Below are 19537 nucleotides of genomic sequence, written 5' to 3' on the forward strand. Positions count from 1 at the left end.
AAACTTGGCTACGTTACACTCAGCCCCTTCTTCCAAGTCGTTAATATAGATTGTAAATAGTTGGGGTCCCAGCACTGATCCCTGCGGCACCCCACTAGTTACTGGTTGCCAACCAGAGAATGAACCATTTATCCCGACTCTGTTTTTTTGTTCGTGAGCCAATCCTCTATATCCATGCTAATATATTACCCCAACCCCGTGAACTTTTATCTTGTGCAGTAACCTTTTATGTGGCACCTTGTCAAATGCCTTCTGGAAGTCCAAATATACCACATCCGCTGGTTCCCCTTCGTTACATCCTCAAAGAACTCCAGCAAATTTGTCAAACATGACTTCCCCTTCATAAATCCATGCTGACTCTGCCTGACCGCATTTTGCTTTTCCAAATGTCCTGCTACTGCTTCTTTAATAAAGACTGCATAAGTTGCCAAAATCACTAATAGTGCATGAAGTGCTTTAAGATAAGAAGGGACTGACAAGAGTAAAAAATGTTGGTGTGTCTGACATCCCAAAAAGGGCTGCGGAAGGGTTATGGAGGAGTCTGAAAGTCGAAAGTCGAGTGGGAGTTCACTTAATGCTCTAAAAAGGGTTCAAGGGCAGTTTGGGTCGCATTGTCCTGAAATCCCTTCCCTCTGCTCATAAACCTTCCAGTACGTCCAAATCCAGGGTCTCCTGACCCAGTAATCCTAGATGCCAGTATCTGCCCTAGTACTCCTGGAATCATTGTCCATAGTGCTTCTGGAACCTGGGACCTCATCAAAAGACTGCAAGACCCTGGGATGCAAATGCAGTACGACTACATCCTGCCTCCGCCTTCCTATGATTCCAAAGGTTCCCCCAGCGGTAAAACTACTACTTGCTTACATAGCATGACTGTTCTTGTGAAACTTGATGAGCGGCAGTTGGTGAGAGGCGGGAGCAGCGTCGGAGCGGCCTATAAAGGCCCAGCGGGTGTTCCACAGCCAGCAGCAGTTGGTGAGAGGCGGGAGCAGCGTCGGAGCGGCCTATAAAGGCCCAGCGGGTGTTCCACAGGCAGCGGCAGTTGGTGAGAGGCGGGAGCAGCGTCGGAGCGGCCTATAAAGGCAGCTACAGCGGGGAGAGAAGGCAAAAAAGAAGTAGAAAGGAATCAAAAGGTGACGTCACAGCCAAGGGGGTAAGTGATTGGCTAGTGATTGGTGAGTAGCTTTTCTTTTTATTTTTTATATCAGTAAGTAAACTGTAACATTGTTGTTACCAATTTAAGTGTATCTAAGGGTCAAGGCATTGCAGGAGAGCTTGGTCACGTGTTGTGCTCTTCCTGTACTATGTGGGAACTCCGGGACACTTCCGGTGTCCCTGACGACTACGTGTGTGAAAAGTGTATCCGCCTCCATCTCCTGACTGACCGCGTTGCGGAATTGGAGCTGAGGGTGGATTCACTCGAGCATCCACGATGCTGAGAATAACATAAGTGGCACGTGTAGTGAGTTGGTCTTACCGCATGAGAAGGATCCACAGCCAGCTAGGGAATGGAAGACCAGCAGGAAGAGTAGTACAAAGAAGGTAGTGCAGGGGTCCCATCTGGTCATCCTCCTGCAAAACAGATACACTGCTTTGAGTGCTGTTGAGGGAGATGACTCATCAGGGGAGAGCAGCAGCAGCCAAGTTCATGGCATCATGGCTGGCTCTGTTGCACAGGAGGGCAGGAAAAAGAGTGGGAGAGCGATAGTGATAGGGGAATAGATAGGCGTTTCTGCGGCCGCAACCGAGACTCCAGGATGGTATGTTGCTTCCCTGTTGCAAGGGTCAAGGGTCTCCGAGCGAGTGCAGGACATTCTAAAAAGGGAGGGAGAACAGCCAGTTGTCGTGGTGCACATTGGTACCAACGACATAGGTTTAAAAAAAAAGGGATGAGGTCCTACGAGACGAATTTAAGGAGCTAGGAGCTAAATTTAAAAAGTAGGACCTCAAAAGTAGTAATCTTGGGATTGCTACCAGTGCCACGTGCTAGTCAGAGTAGGAATCGCAGGATAGCACAGATGAATACGTGGCTTGAGCAGTGGTGCAGCAGGGAGGGATTCAAATTCATGGGGCATTGGAACAGGTTCTGGGGGAGGTGGGACCAGTACAAATTGGACGGTCTGCACTTGGGCAGGACCGGAACCAATGTCCTAGGGGGAGTGTTTGCTAGTGCTGTTGGGGAGGAGTTAAACTAATATGGCAGGGGGATGGGAACCAATACAGGGAGACAGGGAAACAAAAGACAGAAACGAGATGAGTAAAAGTGGAAGGCAGAGAAACCAAAGGCAAGAAACAAAAAGGGCCACTGAATATAAAAGGGCTGCAGGAGGGGTCAAAACTAAAAATCATGGTTTAAAAACTAGGATGAAAACACTCTACCTAAACGCATGCAGCATTCGAAATAAAGTAAATGAGTTGACGGCACAAATCATTACAAATGGGTATGATTTGGTGGCCATTACAGAAACATGGTTGCAGGGTGGCCAAGACTGGGAATTAAACATACAGGGGTATCTGACGATTCAGAAAGATAGGCAAGAAGGGAAAGGAGGTGGGGTAGCTCTGTTAATAAAAGATATCAGGGCAGTTGTGAGGGATGATATTGGCTCCAATGAACAAAATGTTGAATCATTGTGGGTGGAGATTAGAAATAGTAAGGGGAAAAAGTCACTGGTCGGCGTAGTTTATAGGCCCCCAAATAATAATTTCACGGTGGGGCAGGCAATAATCAAGGGAATAATGGAGGCATGTGAAAAAGGAACGGCAGTAATTATGGGCGATTTTAACCTACATATCGATTGATCAAATCAAATCGCACGGGGTAGCCTGGAGGAGGAATTCAGAGAATGCATACGGGATTGTTTCTTAGAACAGTATGTAACAGAACCTACAAGGGAGCAAGCCATCTTAGATCTGGTCCTGTGTAATGAAACAGGAAAAATAAACGATCTCCTAGTAAAAGATCCCCTCGGAATGAGTGATCACAGTATGGTTGAATTTGTAATACAGATTGAGGATGAGGAAGTTGTGTCAGAAACGAGCGTACTATGCTTAAACAAGGGGGACTACAGTGGGATGAGGGCAGAGTTGGCTAAAGTAGACTGGAAACGAGGACTAAACGGTGGCACAATTGAGGAACAGTGGAGGACTTTTAAAGAGCTCTTTCATAGTGCGCAACAAAAATATATTCCAGTGAAAAAGAAGGGCAGCAAGAGAAGGGATAACCAGCTGTGGATAACCAAGGAAATAAAGGAAAGTATCAAATCAAAGACCAATGCATATAAGGTGGCCAAGGTTAGTGGGAAACTAGAGGATTGGGAAAATTTTAAGCAACAGCAAAGAATGACTAAAAAAGCAATAAAGAAAGGGAAGATAGATTACGACGGTAAACTTGCGCATAACATAAAAACAGATAGTTAAAAGCTTTTACAGATATATAAAACGGAAAAGAGTGACTAAAGTAAATGTTGGTCCCTTAAAAGATGAGAAGGGGGATTTAATAATGGGAAATGTGGAAATGGCTGAGACCTTGAACAATTATTTTGCTTCCGTCTTCACAGTGGAAGACACAAAAACCATGCCAAAATTTGCAGGCCACAGGAATGTGGGAAGGGAGGACCTTGAGACAGTCACTATCACTAGGGGGGTAGTGCTGGACAGGCTAATGGGACTCAAGGTAGACAAGTTCCCTGGTCCTAATGAAATGCATCCTAGGGTATTAAAAGAGATGGTGGAAGTTATAGCAGATGCATTCGTTATAATCTACCAAAATTCTCTGGACTCTGGGGAGGTACCAGCGGATTGGAAAGCAGCTAATGTAACGCCTCTGTTTAAAAAAGGGGGCAGGCAAAAGGCAGGTAACTATAGGCTGGTTAGTTTAACATCTGTAGTGGGGAAAATGCTTGAAACTATCATTAAGGAAGAAATAGCGGGACATCTAGATAGGAATAGTGCAATCAAGCAGACGCAGCATGGATTCATGAAGGGGAAATCATGTTTAACTAACTCACTGGAATTCTTTGAGGATATAACGAGCATGGTGGATAGAGGTGTACCGATGGATGTGGTGTATTCAGATTTCCAAAAGGTATTCGATAAGGTGCCACACAAAAGGTTACTGCAGAAGATAAAGGTACGCGGAGTCAGAGGAAATGTATTAGCATGGATAGAGAATTGGCTGGCGAACAGAAAGCAGAGAGTCGGGATAAATGGGTCCTTTTCCGGTTGGAAATCGGTGGTTAGTGGTGTGTCACAGGGATCAGTGCTTGGACCACAACTGTTTACAATATACATAGATGACCTAGAAGATGGGGACAGAGTGTAGTGCAATAAAATTTGCAGATGACACAAAGATTAGTGGGAAAGCGGGTTGTGTGGAGGACTCAAAGGCTGCAAGGAGATTTGGATAGGTTAAGTGAATGGGCTAAGGTTTGGCAGATGGAATACAATGTCGGAAAGTGTGAGGTCATCCACCTTGGGGGAAAAAAAACAGTAAAAGGGAATATTATTTGAATGGGGAGAAATTACAACATGCTGTGGTGCAGAGGGACCTGGGGGTCCTTGTGCATGAATCCCAAAAGGTTAGTTTGCAGGTGCAGCAGGTAATCAGGAAGGCGAATGGAATGTTGGCCTTCATTGCGAGAGGGATGGAGTACAAAAGCAGGAAGGTCTTGCTGCAACTGTATAAGGTATTGGTGAGGCTGCACCTGGAGTACTGCGTGCAGTTTTGGTCACCTTACTTAAGGAAGGATATACTAGCTTTGGAAGGGGTACAGAGACGATTCACTAGACTGATTCCAGAAATGAGGGGGTTACCTTATGATGATAGATTGAGTAGACTGGGTCTTTACTCGTTGGAGTTCAGAAGGATGAGGGGTGATCTTATCGAAACATTTAAAATCATGAAAGGGATAGACAAGATAGAGGCAGAGAGGTTATTTCCACTAGTGGGGGAGACTAGAACTAGGGGGCACAGCCTCAAAATACGGAGGAGCCAATTTAAAACCGAGTTGAGAAAGAATTTCTTCTCCCAGAGGGTTGTGAATCTGTGGAATTCTCTGCCCAAGGAAGCAGTTGATGCTAGCTCATTGAATGTTTTCAAGTCAAAGATTTTTAACCAATAAGGGAATTAAGGGTTACGGGGAGAGGGCGGGTAAGTGGAGCTGAGTCCACGGCCAGATCAGCCATGATTTTATTGAATGGCGGAGCAGGCTCGAGGGGCTAGATGGCCTACTCCTGTTCCTAATACTTATGTTCTTATAACACCATGGCTCAGTAGGTTGTGTGTTTATTAAAGCTGAATTTCTATTGTGCCATATCATCTTCAGGATATCCCAAAATATTTGATAACCAATGAAGTGTTTATGTATATTCTCTCTCTCCCCCCCCCCGGCCGGCCTCCAAGCTCTCATTCATGAGTACCCTGTGCTTAGTGCTTCACTTCTATCCAGGATTTCATAGAAATTTACGGTACAGAAGGAGGCCATTCAGCCTATCATCTGTCTGGTCGAAAAAAACTGTCCAGCCTAATTCCACTTTCTAGCTCTTGGCCCATAGCCTTGCAAGTTACGGCATTTGTGCATATGTCAGTAGTTTTTAAATGTGATGAGGGTTTCTGCCTCTACCACCCTTTCAGGTAGTGCGTTCCAGATCCCCACCACTCTCTGGGTGAAAAAATCCTTCAACCAATTACTTCAAATGTATGCCCCCTGGTTATGGACCGTTCTGCTCAGGGAAACAGGTACTTCCTATCCACTTGTATCTAGGCCCCTCATAATTTTATACCTCAATTAAATCTCCCCTCGGCATCCTCTGTTCCAAAGAAAACAGTCCCAGCCTAGCCAATCTTTCCTCATAGCTAAAATTCTCCAGTCCTGGCAAAGTCCTCATAAAATCACCTCTGTATCTTTTCTAGTGCAATCACACCTTGCCTATTATGTGGTGACCAGAACTGTACACAGTACTCTAGCTGTGGCCTGGCTAGTCTTTTATGCAGTTCGAGTATAATCTTGCTGCTCTTTTATTCTATGCATCCATTAATAAAGGAAAGTATGCCTTCTTAACCACTTTGTCTACCTGTCCTGCTGCCTTCAAGGATCTGTGTGGATCTGCACTCTAAGACCCCTCTGTTCCTCTACATTTCTCAGTATCCTACCACTAATTATGTATTCCCTTGCCTTGTTAGCCCTCCTCAAATGCATTACCTCTCACTTCTCTGGATTGAATTCCATTTGCCACTTTTCTGCCCACTTGACCAGTCCATTGATAGCTTCCTGCAGTCTACAGCTTTCTTCCTCATTCAACCACACTTCATTTGGAAATTTTACCTGGATACTAGAAATTTCCAGCTTATTTTGATGATTTGACAGGAAAGGTATCATGGGAGTTGTAGTTTTCACCTTTGCTCCTGTATAACTATTATTCTGAGATTATATACTGTGACAGCCCACGCACTGAGGAGCAGATCGTGCTGCGGGGTGGGGGGGGAAGAGGGAGAGATATGAAGATTTTACTTTGTCACTGTTTCTATACAATTTCAAGTAACCGTGTTGTTTTGGGTAGTAATTTTTTAATGTGAGTTGCTGAGTAGGAGTGATGTTTGCACTCGAGCCAAAGAAGGAGGTTTGAGATGAATTGCTTCTGAGGTGAGTCATTTGACGTCTGCTTCCGTCAGCCAGCCGAGCCTGGAGTATGGTGAAAGACAGCATCTCCGAAAGTGTAGCCCTCCTTCAGTACTGCACTGAGAGTGTTGGAATGGATTATGTGCTCAAGTCTCTGGAGTAGCACATTAACCCACAATCATTGACTCAGCGGTAAGATTGCTACTACTGAGCAAAGGCCTTAAGTAAATACTGTAAATTCACCACTATAGGGAATATCTGGAAATAAGATTTTGTGGAGGAAAACTGTAGGTGAACAATATTAAAAATATTGTATCTGTGAGACCTGGATATTTTTAGTATCAATTACATATGTTAATCATGTGCAATATATTACTTGTAAATTTGCTGTATTCCAGGAACAGGTGAATCATTGTCTTTAGGCTGCAGCAGCACTGCAGGAAACATTAGAAAATTTGTCTCTTTTTTTAAACAAAAGCATATGAAAACATTATTTTGCAGAATACAGAAAATGAGAAACTGCTCCGCCAATAGAAACTATCTTTTCAAAAAAAGTTAGGCTGGTTTGATTTCTGATACACCTGAGGAGCTATCTTTAATCTATTAGGCTCTAATTACTCCATTATGGTCCAGTAATTGCACTTTGTGCCCTTGTAGGGTCACAAAGTTACACACAGCAACCCAATAATACATTAAGCATTACATGGAATAATACTCCTGCACATTCTCTAACCAATGGTGAGCAACAACTTGGGAGATCTGCTAGAATGTAGGAAAAATAATTGGATTCCGTTACTACTTCATAGGTTGACGATGAATTTATGGCAAATTGGAAAAAAACAATTTTTGGAGGAGAGTAGAAAGCATGGTTACTTTAGCATAATTTGGTGGCTTAATAATAGGTTATGATTTGCAACAATGTGTGAGCAAAAGCTCAGTTGAAGGAATGCCTGGTATACGAACATATGAACAATGACGGACAGGTAAAGACCCTCTAGTCCATCCCGCCTATCCCGCAAAATTGTGATATGCGCTCGCCACCAACATTCCCTCTAACCTGCAAGGCTGCGGAGCTCTCTGCTAGTCCTGCGCAGCCCCGGAAAGACTTTTCCATTGTTAAATTTCGCACTGCGAAACTGAATGGGCTGCACGCACCGAAAAAAAATTAGGGGAACATTGCTCTCCACCCTACCTAAAACCACGTGATGATCTGGGAGAGCCGGAAAAAAACATAAAAAACCCCAGGCCAATTTGGAAAGGAAAAAATCTGGGAAATTCCTTTCCGAATCATCTAGGCGAGCAAAACAAGTCCAGGAATTCAATCTGGCCCTGACTTCCCTGAAATACCTATCTTTTGTAAGAGTTGATGTTCACCCCAACCAGAGACGGGTCCAGCTCTCGCTTGAAGGAATTCAACGAATCGGCATCCACCGCAAGGGATGGCAAGCTGTTCCAGAGGTCCACTATTCTCTGGGAAAATAACCTCCTCCTGACATATGAACTAGATCTGGCCTTGCATGACTTTTGTGACCCCTGATCCTCCCTAACTCATTAGATTGGAACAAACTGTCACTTGGAACACAATCTATTCCCTTCATCATCTTGTAAACCTCAATCAGACCACCCCTAAGTCTATGCTTCTCTAACTCATAGAATCCCAACTCTTTCAGCCTATCTTGATGACTAAGATGCTTTATACTGGGAATTAGTCCAGTGGCCATCCTCTGCATCCTTTCCAAAGCCTCAATATCACCCACCATGTGAGGAGACCAAAACTGGACACAGTATTCCAAGTGAGGCTTGACCAAAGTCTTGTACATGGACAAAATAGAATGCCTCGACTTATAATCAATTGTCCTATGAATGCACCCTAACACATTTGCTCTAGCTTAGTGCATAATGGCATTGCTCATGTACCTTTCCCCACCTTCGTTAATGATTTTCCCTGAAAGGTGTATGAATGTTGAGCATTTGCCCTGCCCACATGCATAACAATGCACTCCAAATTAAACATTATTTGCCAGTCATGAGCCCAGTCTCCCAACACATTAAGATCCACCCGAAGCAGTCGAGCATTGTCTACAATCCTAACTTTTGCACAGATCTTGATGATATCTGCAAATTTACAGGTTGTGTCCCTAACATCTAGAACCAGATCATCAATAAAAATAGTCACGAGCAACGATCCCAACACCAATTCCTGCAAGACACTGCTAGTGATGGGTCCCCAAACCAATCCAAATACATCTATAACTACAACTTTGCCCAAGTCCTGACAGCCAGTTCTCAATCCAGCTCTATATGTTACCACTAATACCAGAGGCTTTAATCTTGTAGAGAAACAACTTTATAGAAATGAAACAACCCAGATATTAAATGGATCAAATATATTGAAAAAATGAATAAAATATATCAAATTTAAATTCTTGTATTATGTGTAATACTTTGTGCATTACTTGGTACAATGCTCTTGTCATCTTAAAAAAAAAACGAGTATACCGTATTCACTGTGAGACGTCACTAGAGTGTTTAAAAGTGTACCAGATTGGCTATCTATTAATTCAGTTCTTTGCATTGCTTGTGTTTCCTTTGTCAGGGCCGTGGCTGCATACCTGCGAGCTCTGAGCCTGAGTCCTAATCACGCAGTTGTTCATGGAAACCTAGCTTGTGTATATTATGAACAAGGGCTGATTGATCTGGCTATTGACACGTACAGAAGAGCCATTGAACTGCAGCCCCACTTTCCAGATGCTTACTGCAACCTGGCTAATGCACTGAAGGAGAAGGGAAATGTAAGCATTTGAGGCAATTGGCAGTGTTGCAGGCTGTACATTGTATGTAAACCAGTTTAACAATTCTGAATTGATGGTTTGAGAGGTATACAGTGTCCTGATTGGACCAATTGTGTGAAGAATGTAGTGAGTGGGGGTGGGATGATACCCTGGTGTCCGTGAGCAGAAATAGTTGAGTGAATGTAGAGAAAAGAAGCACGTGATATGTGTTTGGAAAGGTAAATGATGAAGCCTGCTGGGTGGCTGGATGGAGGCAGTGAAGCATATGAATAGGAAAACAGCACCTTTGATCATTGTTTGTGTAATTAAAAGGTAGTTACTAACCTGTACATTCTCTCTCTGGCAGGTTGCTGAGGCAGAGGAATGCTACAACACTGCACTGCGTCTCTGTCCCACACATGCAGACTCTCTCAACAACTTAGCCAATATCAAAAGGGAACAAGGCAACATTGAGGAGGCTGTGCGACTGTATCGGAAAGCTCTGGAGGTGAGCGGGAAAGGGGACAACTTACTTGGTATAGTACTACTTCATAAGCTACTAGAATGATACAAAAGCAAAATACTGCTGATGCTAGAATCTGAAATAAAAACAGAAAATGTTGGAAATCTCAGCAGGTCAGGTAGCATCTTTGGAGAGAAACGAGAGTTGACGTTTCAGGTCAATGACCCTTCATCAATAGCAACAGCTACCAGTATGATGTTGACTTAAAGAAATGTAATAAATGGTGCTGCATTTAGGTAATTTAAGGATTTATGTACTGACTTTTAATTTTTCTCCCCTCCTGTGACTTGTACTTGGGTACCTTTATATCACCAATGTGGACATTCTTTACATGTGAGGTCAGACAGTGAGTGTCAGCAGGCTTTAGACTGAGTGGCACCACAACTTGAGCCTGATCTTTTCCTCATTTGATATGCACACATTAACCTTTTTTAAGCAGGAGTGACTAACTACGGATTCAGACCTACTCTAGTTTAGAGCACTAGGGCCAATTGTAGCAACCCATGTGTCATCTGAAATCTGCAGAAACTGGGTATCAACCCTGGACCCTTCCTTGTCTGACTCAACTGCATGCCATCTTTACCAATTGATCCATTGGGCGCTGACTTTCTCTCTCTGAAACTGTCACCCCTTCAAAATATAGCAGTATTATATTTCAAGAAAAGTGGGAGCAATTTATTACTTTATAAAATCCTATTTCAGATTCATCTACCATTTCTCTGGGGAGTTTTGATTGACTGAAGGTGTGTCATAATCACTTTACTTCAGTTGTTTCAACATTCTGAATGTTTCGGTCTTAATTTTTTTAATTTGTTAAAATATTTTGCTGAAATGCAGCTGTTTATAATTCATAAAATGTTGCAAAATATTTAAATGAAAACTGAGCCATAAAGCTATTTTGGATATTCTAGGTGTTTCCAGAATTTGCAGCTGCCCATTCAAACCTGGCCAGTGTACTGCAGCAGCAGGGAAAACTACAAGAGGCATTAATGCACTATAAGGAGGCTATCAGGTAACTGCCGGCTTATTTGCATGATGCATCAAATATTTGTCCTATTCCAACAGGTAGTCAGCTGACTTAATATAAATTTTCATCAGGCAGCAACTTTGTGGCTCATTATTAATTCATCATTTTAAAGGATATCAAGACATTGTGTTGGACCAATTGCATTTCATGGGTGAACATTCAGCCAACATATGTACCATTTGGTAATGCAAGAAATAATGGCACAGCTGTAATGTGCACTTTTTTTTCAATAAAGGGATAGTGGTGTAGAGAATTGCAATGACTCATGTAGAGTTTTTTGAAGGATTATGTAGCTGCGGTAAAAATAGTGTAGTTCAGAGGGAGAGTTGACATGAGTGCTTAAGTATGCAAACTACTAGAAATTTGTAAAATTTAATCCAAAACACTCAAAATGGACAATTGTAAAATACAAAATATAAAGTAGTATTATAATCTTGCTACGGTGGATGCCAGTGGTGTAAAATGTGATTCATTCTTCAGTAAAGAACATTTTATCTGAATTTTGGTTCAGGTAATGTGGGATATTATCGGCCAGATGTCTTCAGATTAAAAACTATGAAAGGGGGATTGGGTGGGGAAGAAATATAAAGAAAAACGTAATCTGCTTTATCCCCATCTTTTGACAGGGTAAATGCGTGCATGGCTGATGTGCTGAGGTATTCGACAACATGAGCAAGATACCTGCTGCACTTTGTTGCAGTATCAGAAACATAGGTTACTGTCAGAAAGTTGGATATTAGGCAGTTTGTAAGACTTTCTAAACGCAGACGGTGTATTTCATAAAAACCTGATACTTTATTCCTTTTCTAAAGCACCAATGTTTTCTGGTACAGGTACTGATGTATTCTGATTTTTTTTTTAATCGTCTGTCTTATTTCAAATTTTCCAGCACTCTTTTCCGAAATTGGAAGCCTGCTTTGGGCTGACTTGTAGGGCGGCTGCTGTTGACATCCTGACTGATGTATGATTGCCCTCTAATTTACTTTGACAGAATCAGCCCAACCTTTGCTGATGCCTATTCAAACATGGGGAATACACTCAAGGAAATGCAAGATGTGCAGGGTGCCTTGCAGTGCTACACACGAGCAATTCAGATAAATCCTGCATTTGCTGATGCTCACAGTAACCTAGCCTCTATCCATAAGGTAAGGACTTATTGAAAATCAGCCATGATGTTATTCAAGATCAGCTATGATCTTATTGAATGGTGGAGCAGGCTCAAAGAGCCGTATGGACTTCTCCACCTATTTCTTACGTTCTTATGATTTGCAGTATTTGAAGATGAAAAATGAATTTGCAGCATTCTGACCTAATTTGCACATTGGGGGAATTATTCTTATTGTCATCATTGTAATATATCCAAGTTTGCTGATGATACAAAGCTAGGTGGGAAAGTAAGCTGTGAGGAGGACACACAGTCTGCAAAGGGATAAAGACAGGTTAAGTGAGTGGGCAAGAAGGTGGCACATAGGGGAAATGTTAGGTTATTCACTTTGGTCAGAAGAATAGAAAGTCTTTTTTTTTTTTAAATGGTGAGAAACTATTAATTGTTGGTGTTCAGAGGGATTTGGGTGTCTTTGTGCATGAGACACAAATTTAACATGCAGGTACAGCAATTCAGTAGGCAAATGGGTATGTTGGCCTTGATTGCAAGGGGCTTGGAGTACAAAAGTCAGTAAGTTTTGCTGCAATTGTACAGGGCTTTGGTGAGACCACACTTGCAGTACTGTATACAGTTTTGGTCTCCATACCCAAGGAAGGATATACTTGCCTTCGAGGGGGTGCAACAAAGGTTCACTAGATTGATTCCTCGGATGAGCAATTGAGTGGAATGGGCCTATACTCTCTAGAATTTAGAAGAATAAAAGGTGATCGAGGGCTTGACTGGGTAGATGCTGAGAAGCTGTTTTCCCTGGCTGGATCGTCGAGAAGTAGGGGCATAACAGAAAATTAGAAAGTGAATTAGGAAGGCAGAGGAAACAAAGGCTAGAAGATAGATAACAAGGGAGTTTGGCAGTGCTACATGGTGTATATTTCAATGCAAGGAGTCTAGGGAATAAGGCAAATGAGCTGAGAGCACACATAGACACTTGGGAGGATGATACAGCTATTACTGAGACATAGCTGAAAAAAGGGCAGGTATGGCAGCTCAACATTCCTGGTTACAGGGTTTTCAGATGGTATTGGGGGGGGGGGGATAAAAAGGAGGGGGGGGGGGCTCGCAATATTGATCAAAGAAACAATTACAGACAGCTGTGAGGAGGGATGATATGTTAGAAGGATCATCAAATGAGGCCATATGGGTTGAATTGAAGAACAAAAGAGCGGCGATCACACTGCTGGGAGTGTACTATAGACCCCCAAACAGGCAGAGGGAGATAGAAGAGCAAATATGTAGGCAAATTTCTGAGAAGTGCATACACTATAAGGCAGTAATAGTAGGGGATTTCAACTACCCTAATAGTAACTGGGATAGAATTAGTGTGAAAGGTATAGAGGGTGCAGAATACCTAAAATGCATTGAGGGAGAACATTTTTAGCCAGTATGTAGCAAGCCCAACAAGGGAAGAGGCGATTCTGCATTTAGTTTTAGGGAATGAAGCTGGGCAGGTGGAAGGGGTATCAGTGGGAGAGCATTTTGGTGCTAGTGATCATAATTCAGTTAGATTTAGGGTAGTTATGGAAAAGGACAAAGATAGAACAGGAATGCAAGTTCTCAATTGGGAAAATGCCAATTTTACAAGGCTGAGATGTGATTTAGCCGAAATGGCTACTGGAAGATAAACCAGTGTCTGAGCAGTGGGAGGCATTCAAGGAGGAGATCCTGAGGGTTCAGGGCAAATATGTTTCCTTAAAGAAATAGGGTGGGACCAACACATTTAGAGCCTCCTGGATGTCCAGGGGCATACAGGGTAGGATAAAGGAGAAAAAGGAAGCTTTTGACATACCGAGGGCTCAATACTGCAGAAACCCGAGAGAAGTATGGAAAGTGCAGGGGTGAAATTAAAAAGGAAATTAGGAAAGCAAAGAGAGGGTATGAAACTTTTTTGGCAAGTAAAATCAAGGAAAACCCAAAGATGTTTTATAAATACATTAAGAGCAAGAGGATAACTAAAGAAAGAGTCGAGCCGAATAGAGACCATATGAGTGGAAGACATGTGTATGGTTCTTAATGAATACTTTGTGTCTGCTTTCACAAAAGAGGACATTGCAGACATTGCAATCGGGGAGGAGTGTGAAATATTAACTGAAATAATCCTAGTGAGAGAGGAGTTATTAAGGAATTTAGCAGCTTTGAAAGTGGATAAATCCCCAGACCTGGATGAAATGTATCCCAGGCTGTTTAGATCAGCAAAAGAAGAAATAGCCGATGCTCTGACCATCATTTTCCAATCCTCTCTGGCTACAGGTGTGGTACCGGAGGACTGCGAATGTAACTTTGTTTAAAAAAGGAGAAAGTGATAGACCAAGTAATTACAGGCCAGTCAGCCTAACCTCGGTGGCGGGATAAATATTGGGAAAAATTCTGAGGGACAGCATAAATCTTCATTTAGAAAGATACGGATTAATCAAGGACAGTCAGCATGGATTTGTTAAGGGAAGGTCGTGTCTGACTAATTGATTGAATTTTTTGATGAGGTGACAAGGAGAGTCGATGAGGGTAGTGCGTTTGATGTAGTGTATATGGATTTTTAGCAAGTTTTTTGATGAGGTCCCACATGGCAGGTTCGTCAAAAAAGTAAAAGCCCATTGGATCCAGGGCAAAGTGCCAAGTTCAATCCAAAATTGGCTCAGAGGCAGGAAGCAAAGGGTAATGGTTGATGGGTGTTTTTGTGACTGGATGGTTGTTTCCACTGGGGTTCCGCAGGGCTCAGTATTAGGTCCCTTGCTGTTTATGGTATATAATCAGTGATTTAGACTTGAATGTAAGAGTTATGATTAAGAAGTTTGCAGATGATACAAAAATGGCTGTGCGGTTGATCATTAAGGAGAAAACTTGACTGTAGGAAGATATCCATGAACTGGTCAGGTGGTCAGAACAGTGGCAAATGGAATTCAATCCGGAGAAGTGTGAGGTAAAGCATTTGCGGAGAGCTAACGAGGCAAGGGAATACAGGTACACATTAAATGGTAGGACACTGAAGTGTAGAGCAACAAAAGGACCTTGGAGTGCATGTCCACAGATCCCTGAAGGTAGCAGGCCAGGTAGATAAGGTGGTTAAGAAGGCATACGGAATACTTGCCTTTATTAGCCGAGGCAGAGAATGCAAGAGAAGGGAGGTTATGTTCATACTGTATAAAACACGAGTTAGGGCACAGCTAGAGTACTGCGTGCAGTTCTCCTCACCACATCAAGATGTGATTACACTAGAGAGGGTACAGAGGAGATTTACGAGGTTGTTGCCTGGACTGGAGAATTTTTGTTGTGAGGAAAGATTGGATTGTTTGGGTTTGTTGAGGAGAGACCATATTGAGGGGCCTAGACAGAGTGGATAGGTAGGACCTATTTCCCTTAGCAGAGGGGTCAACAACCAGGGGACATAGATTTAAAGTAATTGGTAGGAGGTTTTGAGGGGAAATTTCTTCACCCAGAGGGTGACTCACTGCCTGAAATGGTGGTAGAGGCAGAAACCTTCACCACATTTAAAAAGTGCTTGGATGTGCACTTGAAGTGCCGTGACCTACAAGGCTACGGACCAAGAGCTGGAAAGTGGGATTAGGCTGGATAGCTGTTTGTCGGCCAGCACAGACACAATGGGCTGAAATGACCTCCTTCCATGCTGTAAATTTTTATGATACTATGATAGTCTCAGGTTAAGGAGTTGGCCATTTAGGACTGAGCTGGGAGAAATTTCTTTCAGAGGGTTGTGAATCTTTGTATTTCTCTATTCCTAGAGGGCTGTGGATGCTGAATCGTTGAGTATATTCAAGGCTGAGATCTTAGATTTTTGGACTAGAAGAGAATCAAGGGATAGAAACATAGAAAATAGGTGCAGGAGTAGGCCATTCGGCCCTTCGAGCCTGCACCGCCATTCAATGAGTTCATGGCTGAACACGCAACTTCAGTACCCCATTCCTGCTTTCTCACCATACCACTTGATCCCCCTGGTAGCAAGGACTACATCTAAACTCCTTTTTGAATATACTTAGTGAATTGGCCTCAACAACTTTCTGTGGTAGAGAATTCCACAGGTTCACCACTCTCTGGGTGAAGAAGTTTCTCCTCATCTCGGTCCTAAATGGCTTACCCCTTATCCTGAGACTGTGACCCCTGATTCTGGACTTCCCCAACATTAGTAAGAACATAAGAATTAGGAACAGGAGTAGGCCATCTAGCCCCTCGAGCCTGCTCCGCCACCCAACAAGATCACGGCTGATCTGGCCGTGGACTCGGCTCCACTTACCCGCCGGCTCCCCATAACCCTTAATTCCCTTATTGGTTAAAAATCTATCTATCTGTGATTTGAATATATTCAATGAGCTAGCCTCAACTGCTTCCTTGGGCAGAGAATTCCACAGATTCACAACCCTCTGGGAGAAGAAATTCCTTCTCAACTCCATTTTAAATTGGCTCCCCCGTATCTTGAGGCTGTGCGCCCTAGTTCTAGTCTCCCCGACCAGTGTAAACAACCTCTCTGTCTCTATCTTGTCTATCCCTTTCATGATTTTAAATGTTTCTATAAGATCACCCCTCATCCTTCTGAATTCCAGCGAGTAAAGACCCACTCTACTCAATCTATCATCATAAGGTAACCCCCTCATCTCCGGAATCAGCCTAGTGAATCGTCTCTGTACCCCTTCCAAAGCTAGTATATCCTTCCTTAAGTAAGGTGACCAAAACTGCACACAGAACTCCAGGTGCGGCCTCACCAATACCCTGTACAGTTGCAGCAAGACCTCCCTGCTTTTGTACTCCATCCCTCTCGCAATGAGGGCCAACATTACATTCGCCTTCCTGATTACCTGCTGCACCTGCAAACTAACTTTTTGGGATTCATGCACAAGGACCCCCAGGTCCCTCTGCACTGCAGCATGTTGTAATTTCTCCCCATTCAAATAATATTCCCTTTTACTGTTTTTTTTTCCCCAAGATGGATGACCTCACATTTTCCGACATTGTATTCCATCTGCCAAACCTTAGCCCATTCGCTTAACCTATCTAAATCTCTTTGCAGCTTTTCTGTGTCCTCTATACAACCCGCTTTCCGATTAATCTTTGTGTCATCTGCAAATTTTGTTACACTACACTCTGTCCCCTCTTCCAGGTCATCTATGTATATTGTAAACAGTTGTGGTCCCAGCACCGATCCCTGTGGCACACCACTAACCACCGATTTCCAACCCGAAAAGGACCCATTTATCCCGACTCTCTGCTTTCTGTTAGCCAGCCAATTCTCTATCCATGCTAATACATTTCCTCTGACTCCGCATACCTTTATCTTCTGCAGTAACCTTTTGTGTGGCACCTTATCGAATGCCTTTTGGAAATCTAAATACACCACAACCATCGGTATACCTCTATCCACCATGCTCATTATATCCTCAAAGAATTCTATTATATTAGTTACACATGATTTCCCCTTCATGAATCCATGTTGCGTCTGCTTGATTGCACTATTCCTGTCTAGATGTCCCGCTATTTCTTCCTTAATGATAGCTTCAAGCATTTTCCCCACTACAGATATTAAACTAACCGGCCTATAGTTACCTGTCTTTTGTCTGCCTCATTTTTAAACAGAGGCGTTACATTAGCTGCTTTCCAATCCGATGGCACCTCCCCAGAGTCCAGAGAATTTTGGTAGATTATAACGAATGCATCTGCTATAACTTCAGCCATCTCTTTTAATACCCTGGGATGCATTTTATCAGGACCAGGGGACTTGTCTACCTTGAGTCCCATTAGCCTGTCCAGCACTACCCCCCTAGTGATAGTGATTGTCTCAAGGTCCTCCCTTCCCACATTGCCGTGACCAGCAATTTTTGGCATGGTTTTTGTGTCTTCCAGTGTGAAGACCAAAGCAAAATAATTATTTAAGGTCTCAGCCATTTCCACATTTCCCATTATTAAATCCCCTTTCTCATCTTCTAAGGGACCAACATTTACTTTAGTTACTCTCTTCCGTTTTATATATCGATAAAAGCTTTTACTATCTGTTTTTATGTTTTGCGCACGTTTACATTCGTAATCTATCTTCCACTTCTTCATTGCTTTCTTAGTCATTCTTTGCTGTCGTTTAAAATTTTCCCAACCTTCTAGTTTCCCACTAAACTTGGCCACCTTATACGCATTGGTTTTTAATTTGATACTCCTTTATTTCCTTGGTTATCCACGGCTGGTTATCCCTTCTCTTACCGCCCTTTTTCACTGGAATATATTTTTGTTGAGCACTATTAAAAGTCCTCCGCTGTTTCTCAATTGTGCCACCGTTTAGTCTGTGTTCCCAGTCTACTTTAGCCAACTCTGCCCACATCCCACTGTAGTCCCCTTTGTTTAAGCATAGTATGCTCGTTTGAGACACTACTTCCTCACCCTCAATCTGTATTACAAATTCAACCATACTGTGATCACTCATTCCGAGATGATATTTTACTAGAGATCGTTTATTATTCCTGTCTCATTCCACAGGACCAGATCTAAGATGGCTTGCTCCCTTGCAGGTTCTGTAACATACTGTTCTAAGAAACAATCCCGTATGCATTCTCTGAATTCCTCCTCAAGGCTACCCCGTGCGATTTGATTTGACCAATCGATATGTCGGTTAAAATCTCCCATGATTACTGCCGTTCCTTTTTCACATGCCTCCATTATTCCCTTGATTATTGTCTGCCCCACCGTGAAGTTATTATTTGGGGGCCTATAAACTACGCCCACCAGTGACTTTTTCCCCTTACTATCTCTAATCTCCACCCACAATGATTCAACATTTTGTTCATTAGAGCCAATATCGTGTCTCACAACTGCCCTGATATCATCCTTTATTAACAGAGCTACCCCACCTCCTTTCCCCCCCTTGTCTATCTTTCCGAATTGTCAGATACCCCTGTATGTTTAATTCCCAGTCTTGGCCAGCCTGCAACCACGTTTCTGTAATGGCCACCAAATCATACCAAATCAAATGATATGGGGATTGGGTGGGAAAGTGAAAATGAGATTGAGGATCAACAATGAATGGCGGAGCAGGTTTGATGGGCCGTATTGGCTATTGCTCCTATTTATTAGGCTCTAATTTACTAGAAAGTCAGGTGGATTTAAATATGTGATTCACCATTTGAAAGTAGGTATAGTTGCTTATTGATTATTAACGAGTTGAAATTGTAATATCATTCCATGCGCACTAAAACATATTTCCCTTATTATTACAGGATTCAGGAAATATTCCAGAAGCTATTGCTTCCTACAGAACTGCCCTAAAGCTGAAGCCAGACTTTCCAGATGCCTATTGTAATCTGGCACACTGCTTGCAGGTAACTGATATCCCTTGAATTTGGTGCATGGAGTCCAGTGGAACAGTACTTGATATTTTACACTAGCAGTAACTTGGGGTGCAGAGTTTCCTGCAGGCCAAACTATGTGTACTTTACACTGAAAAGAATA

General features: G+C 42.8%; 1 protein-coding gene across 5 annotated transcripts in view; it reads left to right on the forward strand.

Annotated features, from left to right (window-relative positions):
- Positions 1-19537, forward strand: part of ogt.1 (O-linked N-acetylglucosamine (GlcNAc) transferase, tandem duplicate 1) — a 98703-nt gene that overhangs the window by 31305 nt on the left and 47861 nt on the right. For all 5 annotated transcript variants that reach the window (XM_070882602.1, XM_070882597.1, XM_070882598.1 and 2 more), the window contains exons 7-11: positions 9217-9412; positions 9759-9899; positions 10826-10926; positions 11933-12086; positions 19306-19407. In XM_070882602.1, coding sequence (XP_070738703.1) covers positions 9217-9412; positions 9759-9899; positions 10826-10926; positions 11933-12086; positions 19306-19407 — 694 coding nt within the window. The remainder of the gene's footprint in view (positions 1-9216; positions 9413-9758; positions 9900-10825; positions 10927-11932; positions 12087-19305; positions 19408-19537) is intronic.

This window comes from Pristiophorus japonicus, chromosome 6 (genome assembly GCF_044704955.1).
Source record: "Pristiophorus japonicus isolate sPriJap1 chromosome 6, sPriJap1.hap1, whole genome shotgun sequence".
NCBI classification, from domain to species: domain Eukaryota; kingdom Metazoa; phylum Chordata; class Chondrichthyes; family Pristiophoridae; genus Pristiophorus; species Pristiophorus japonicus.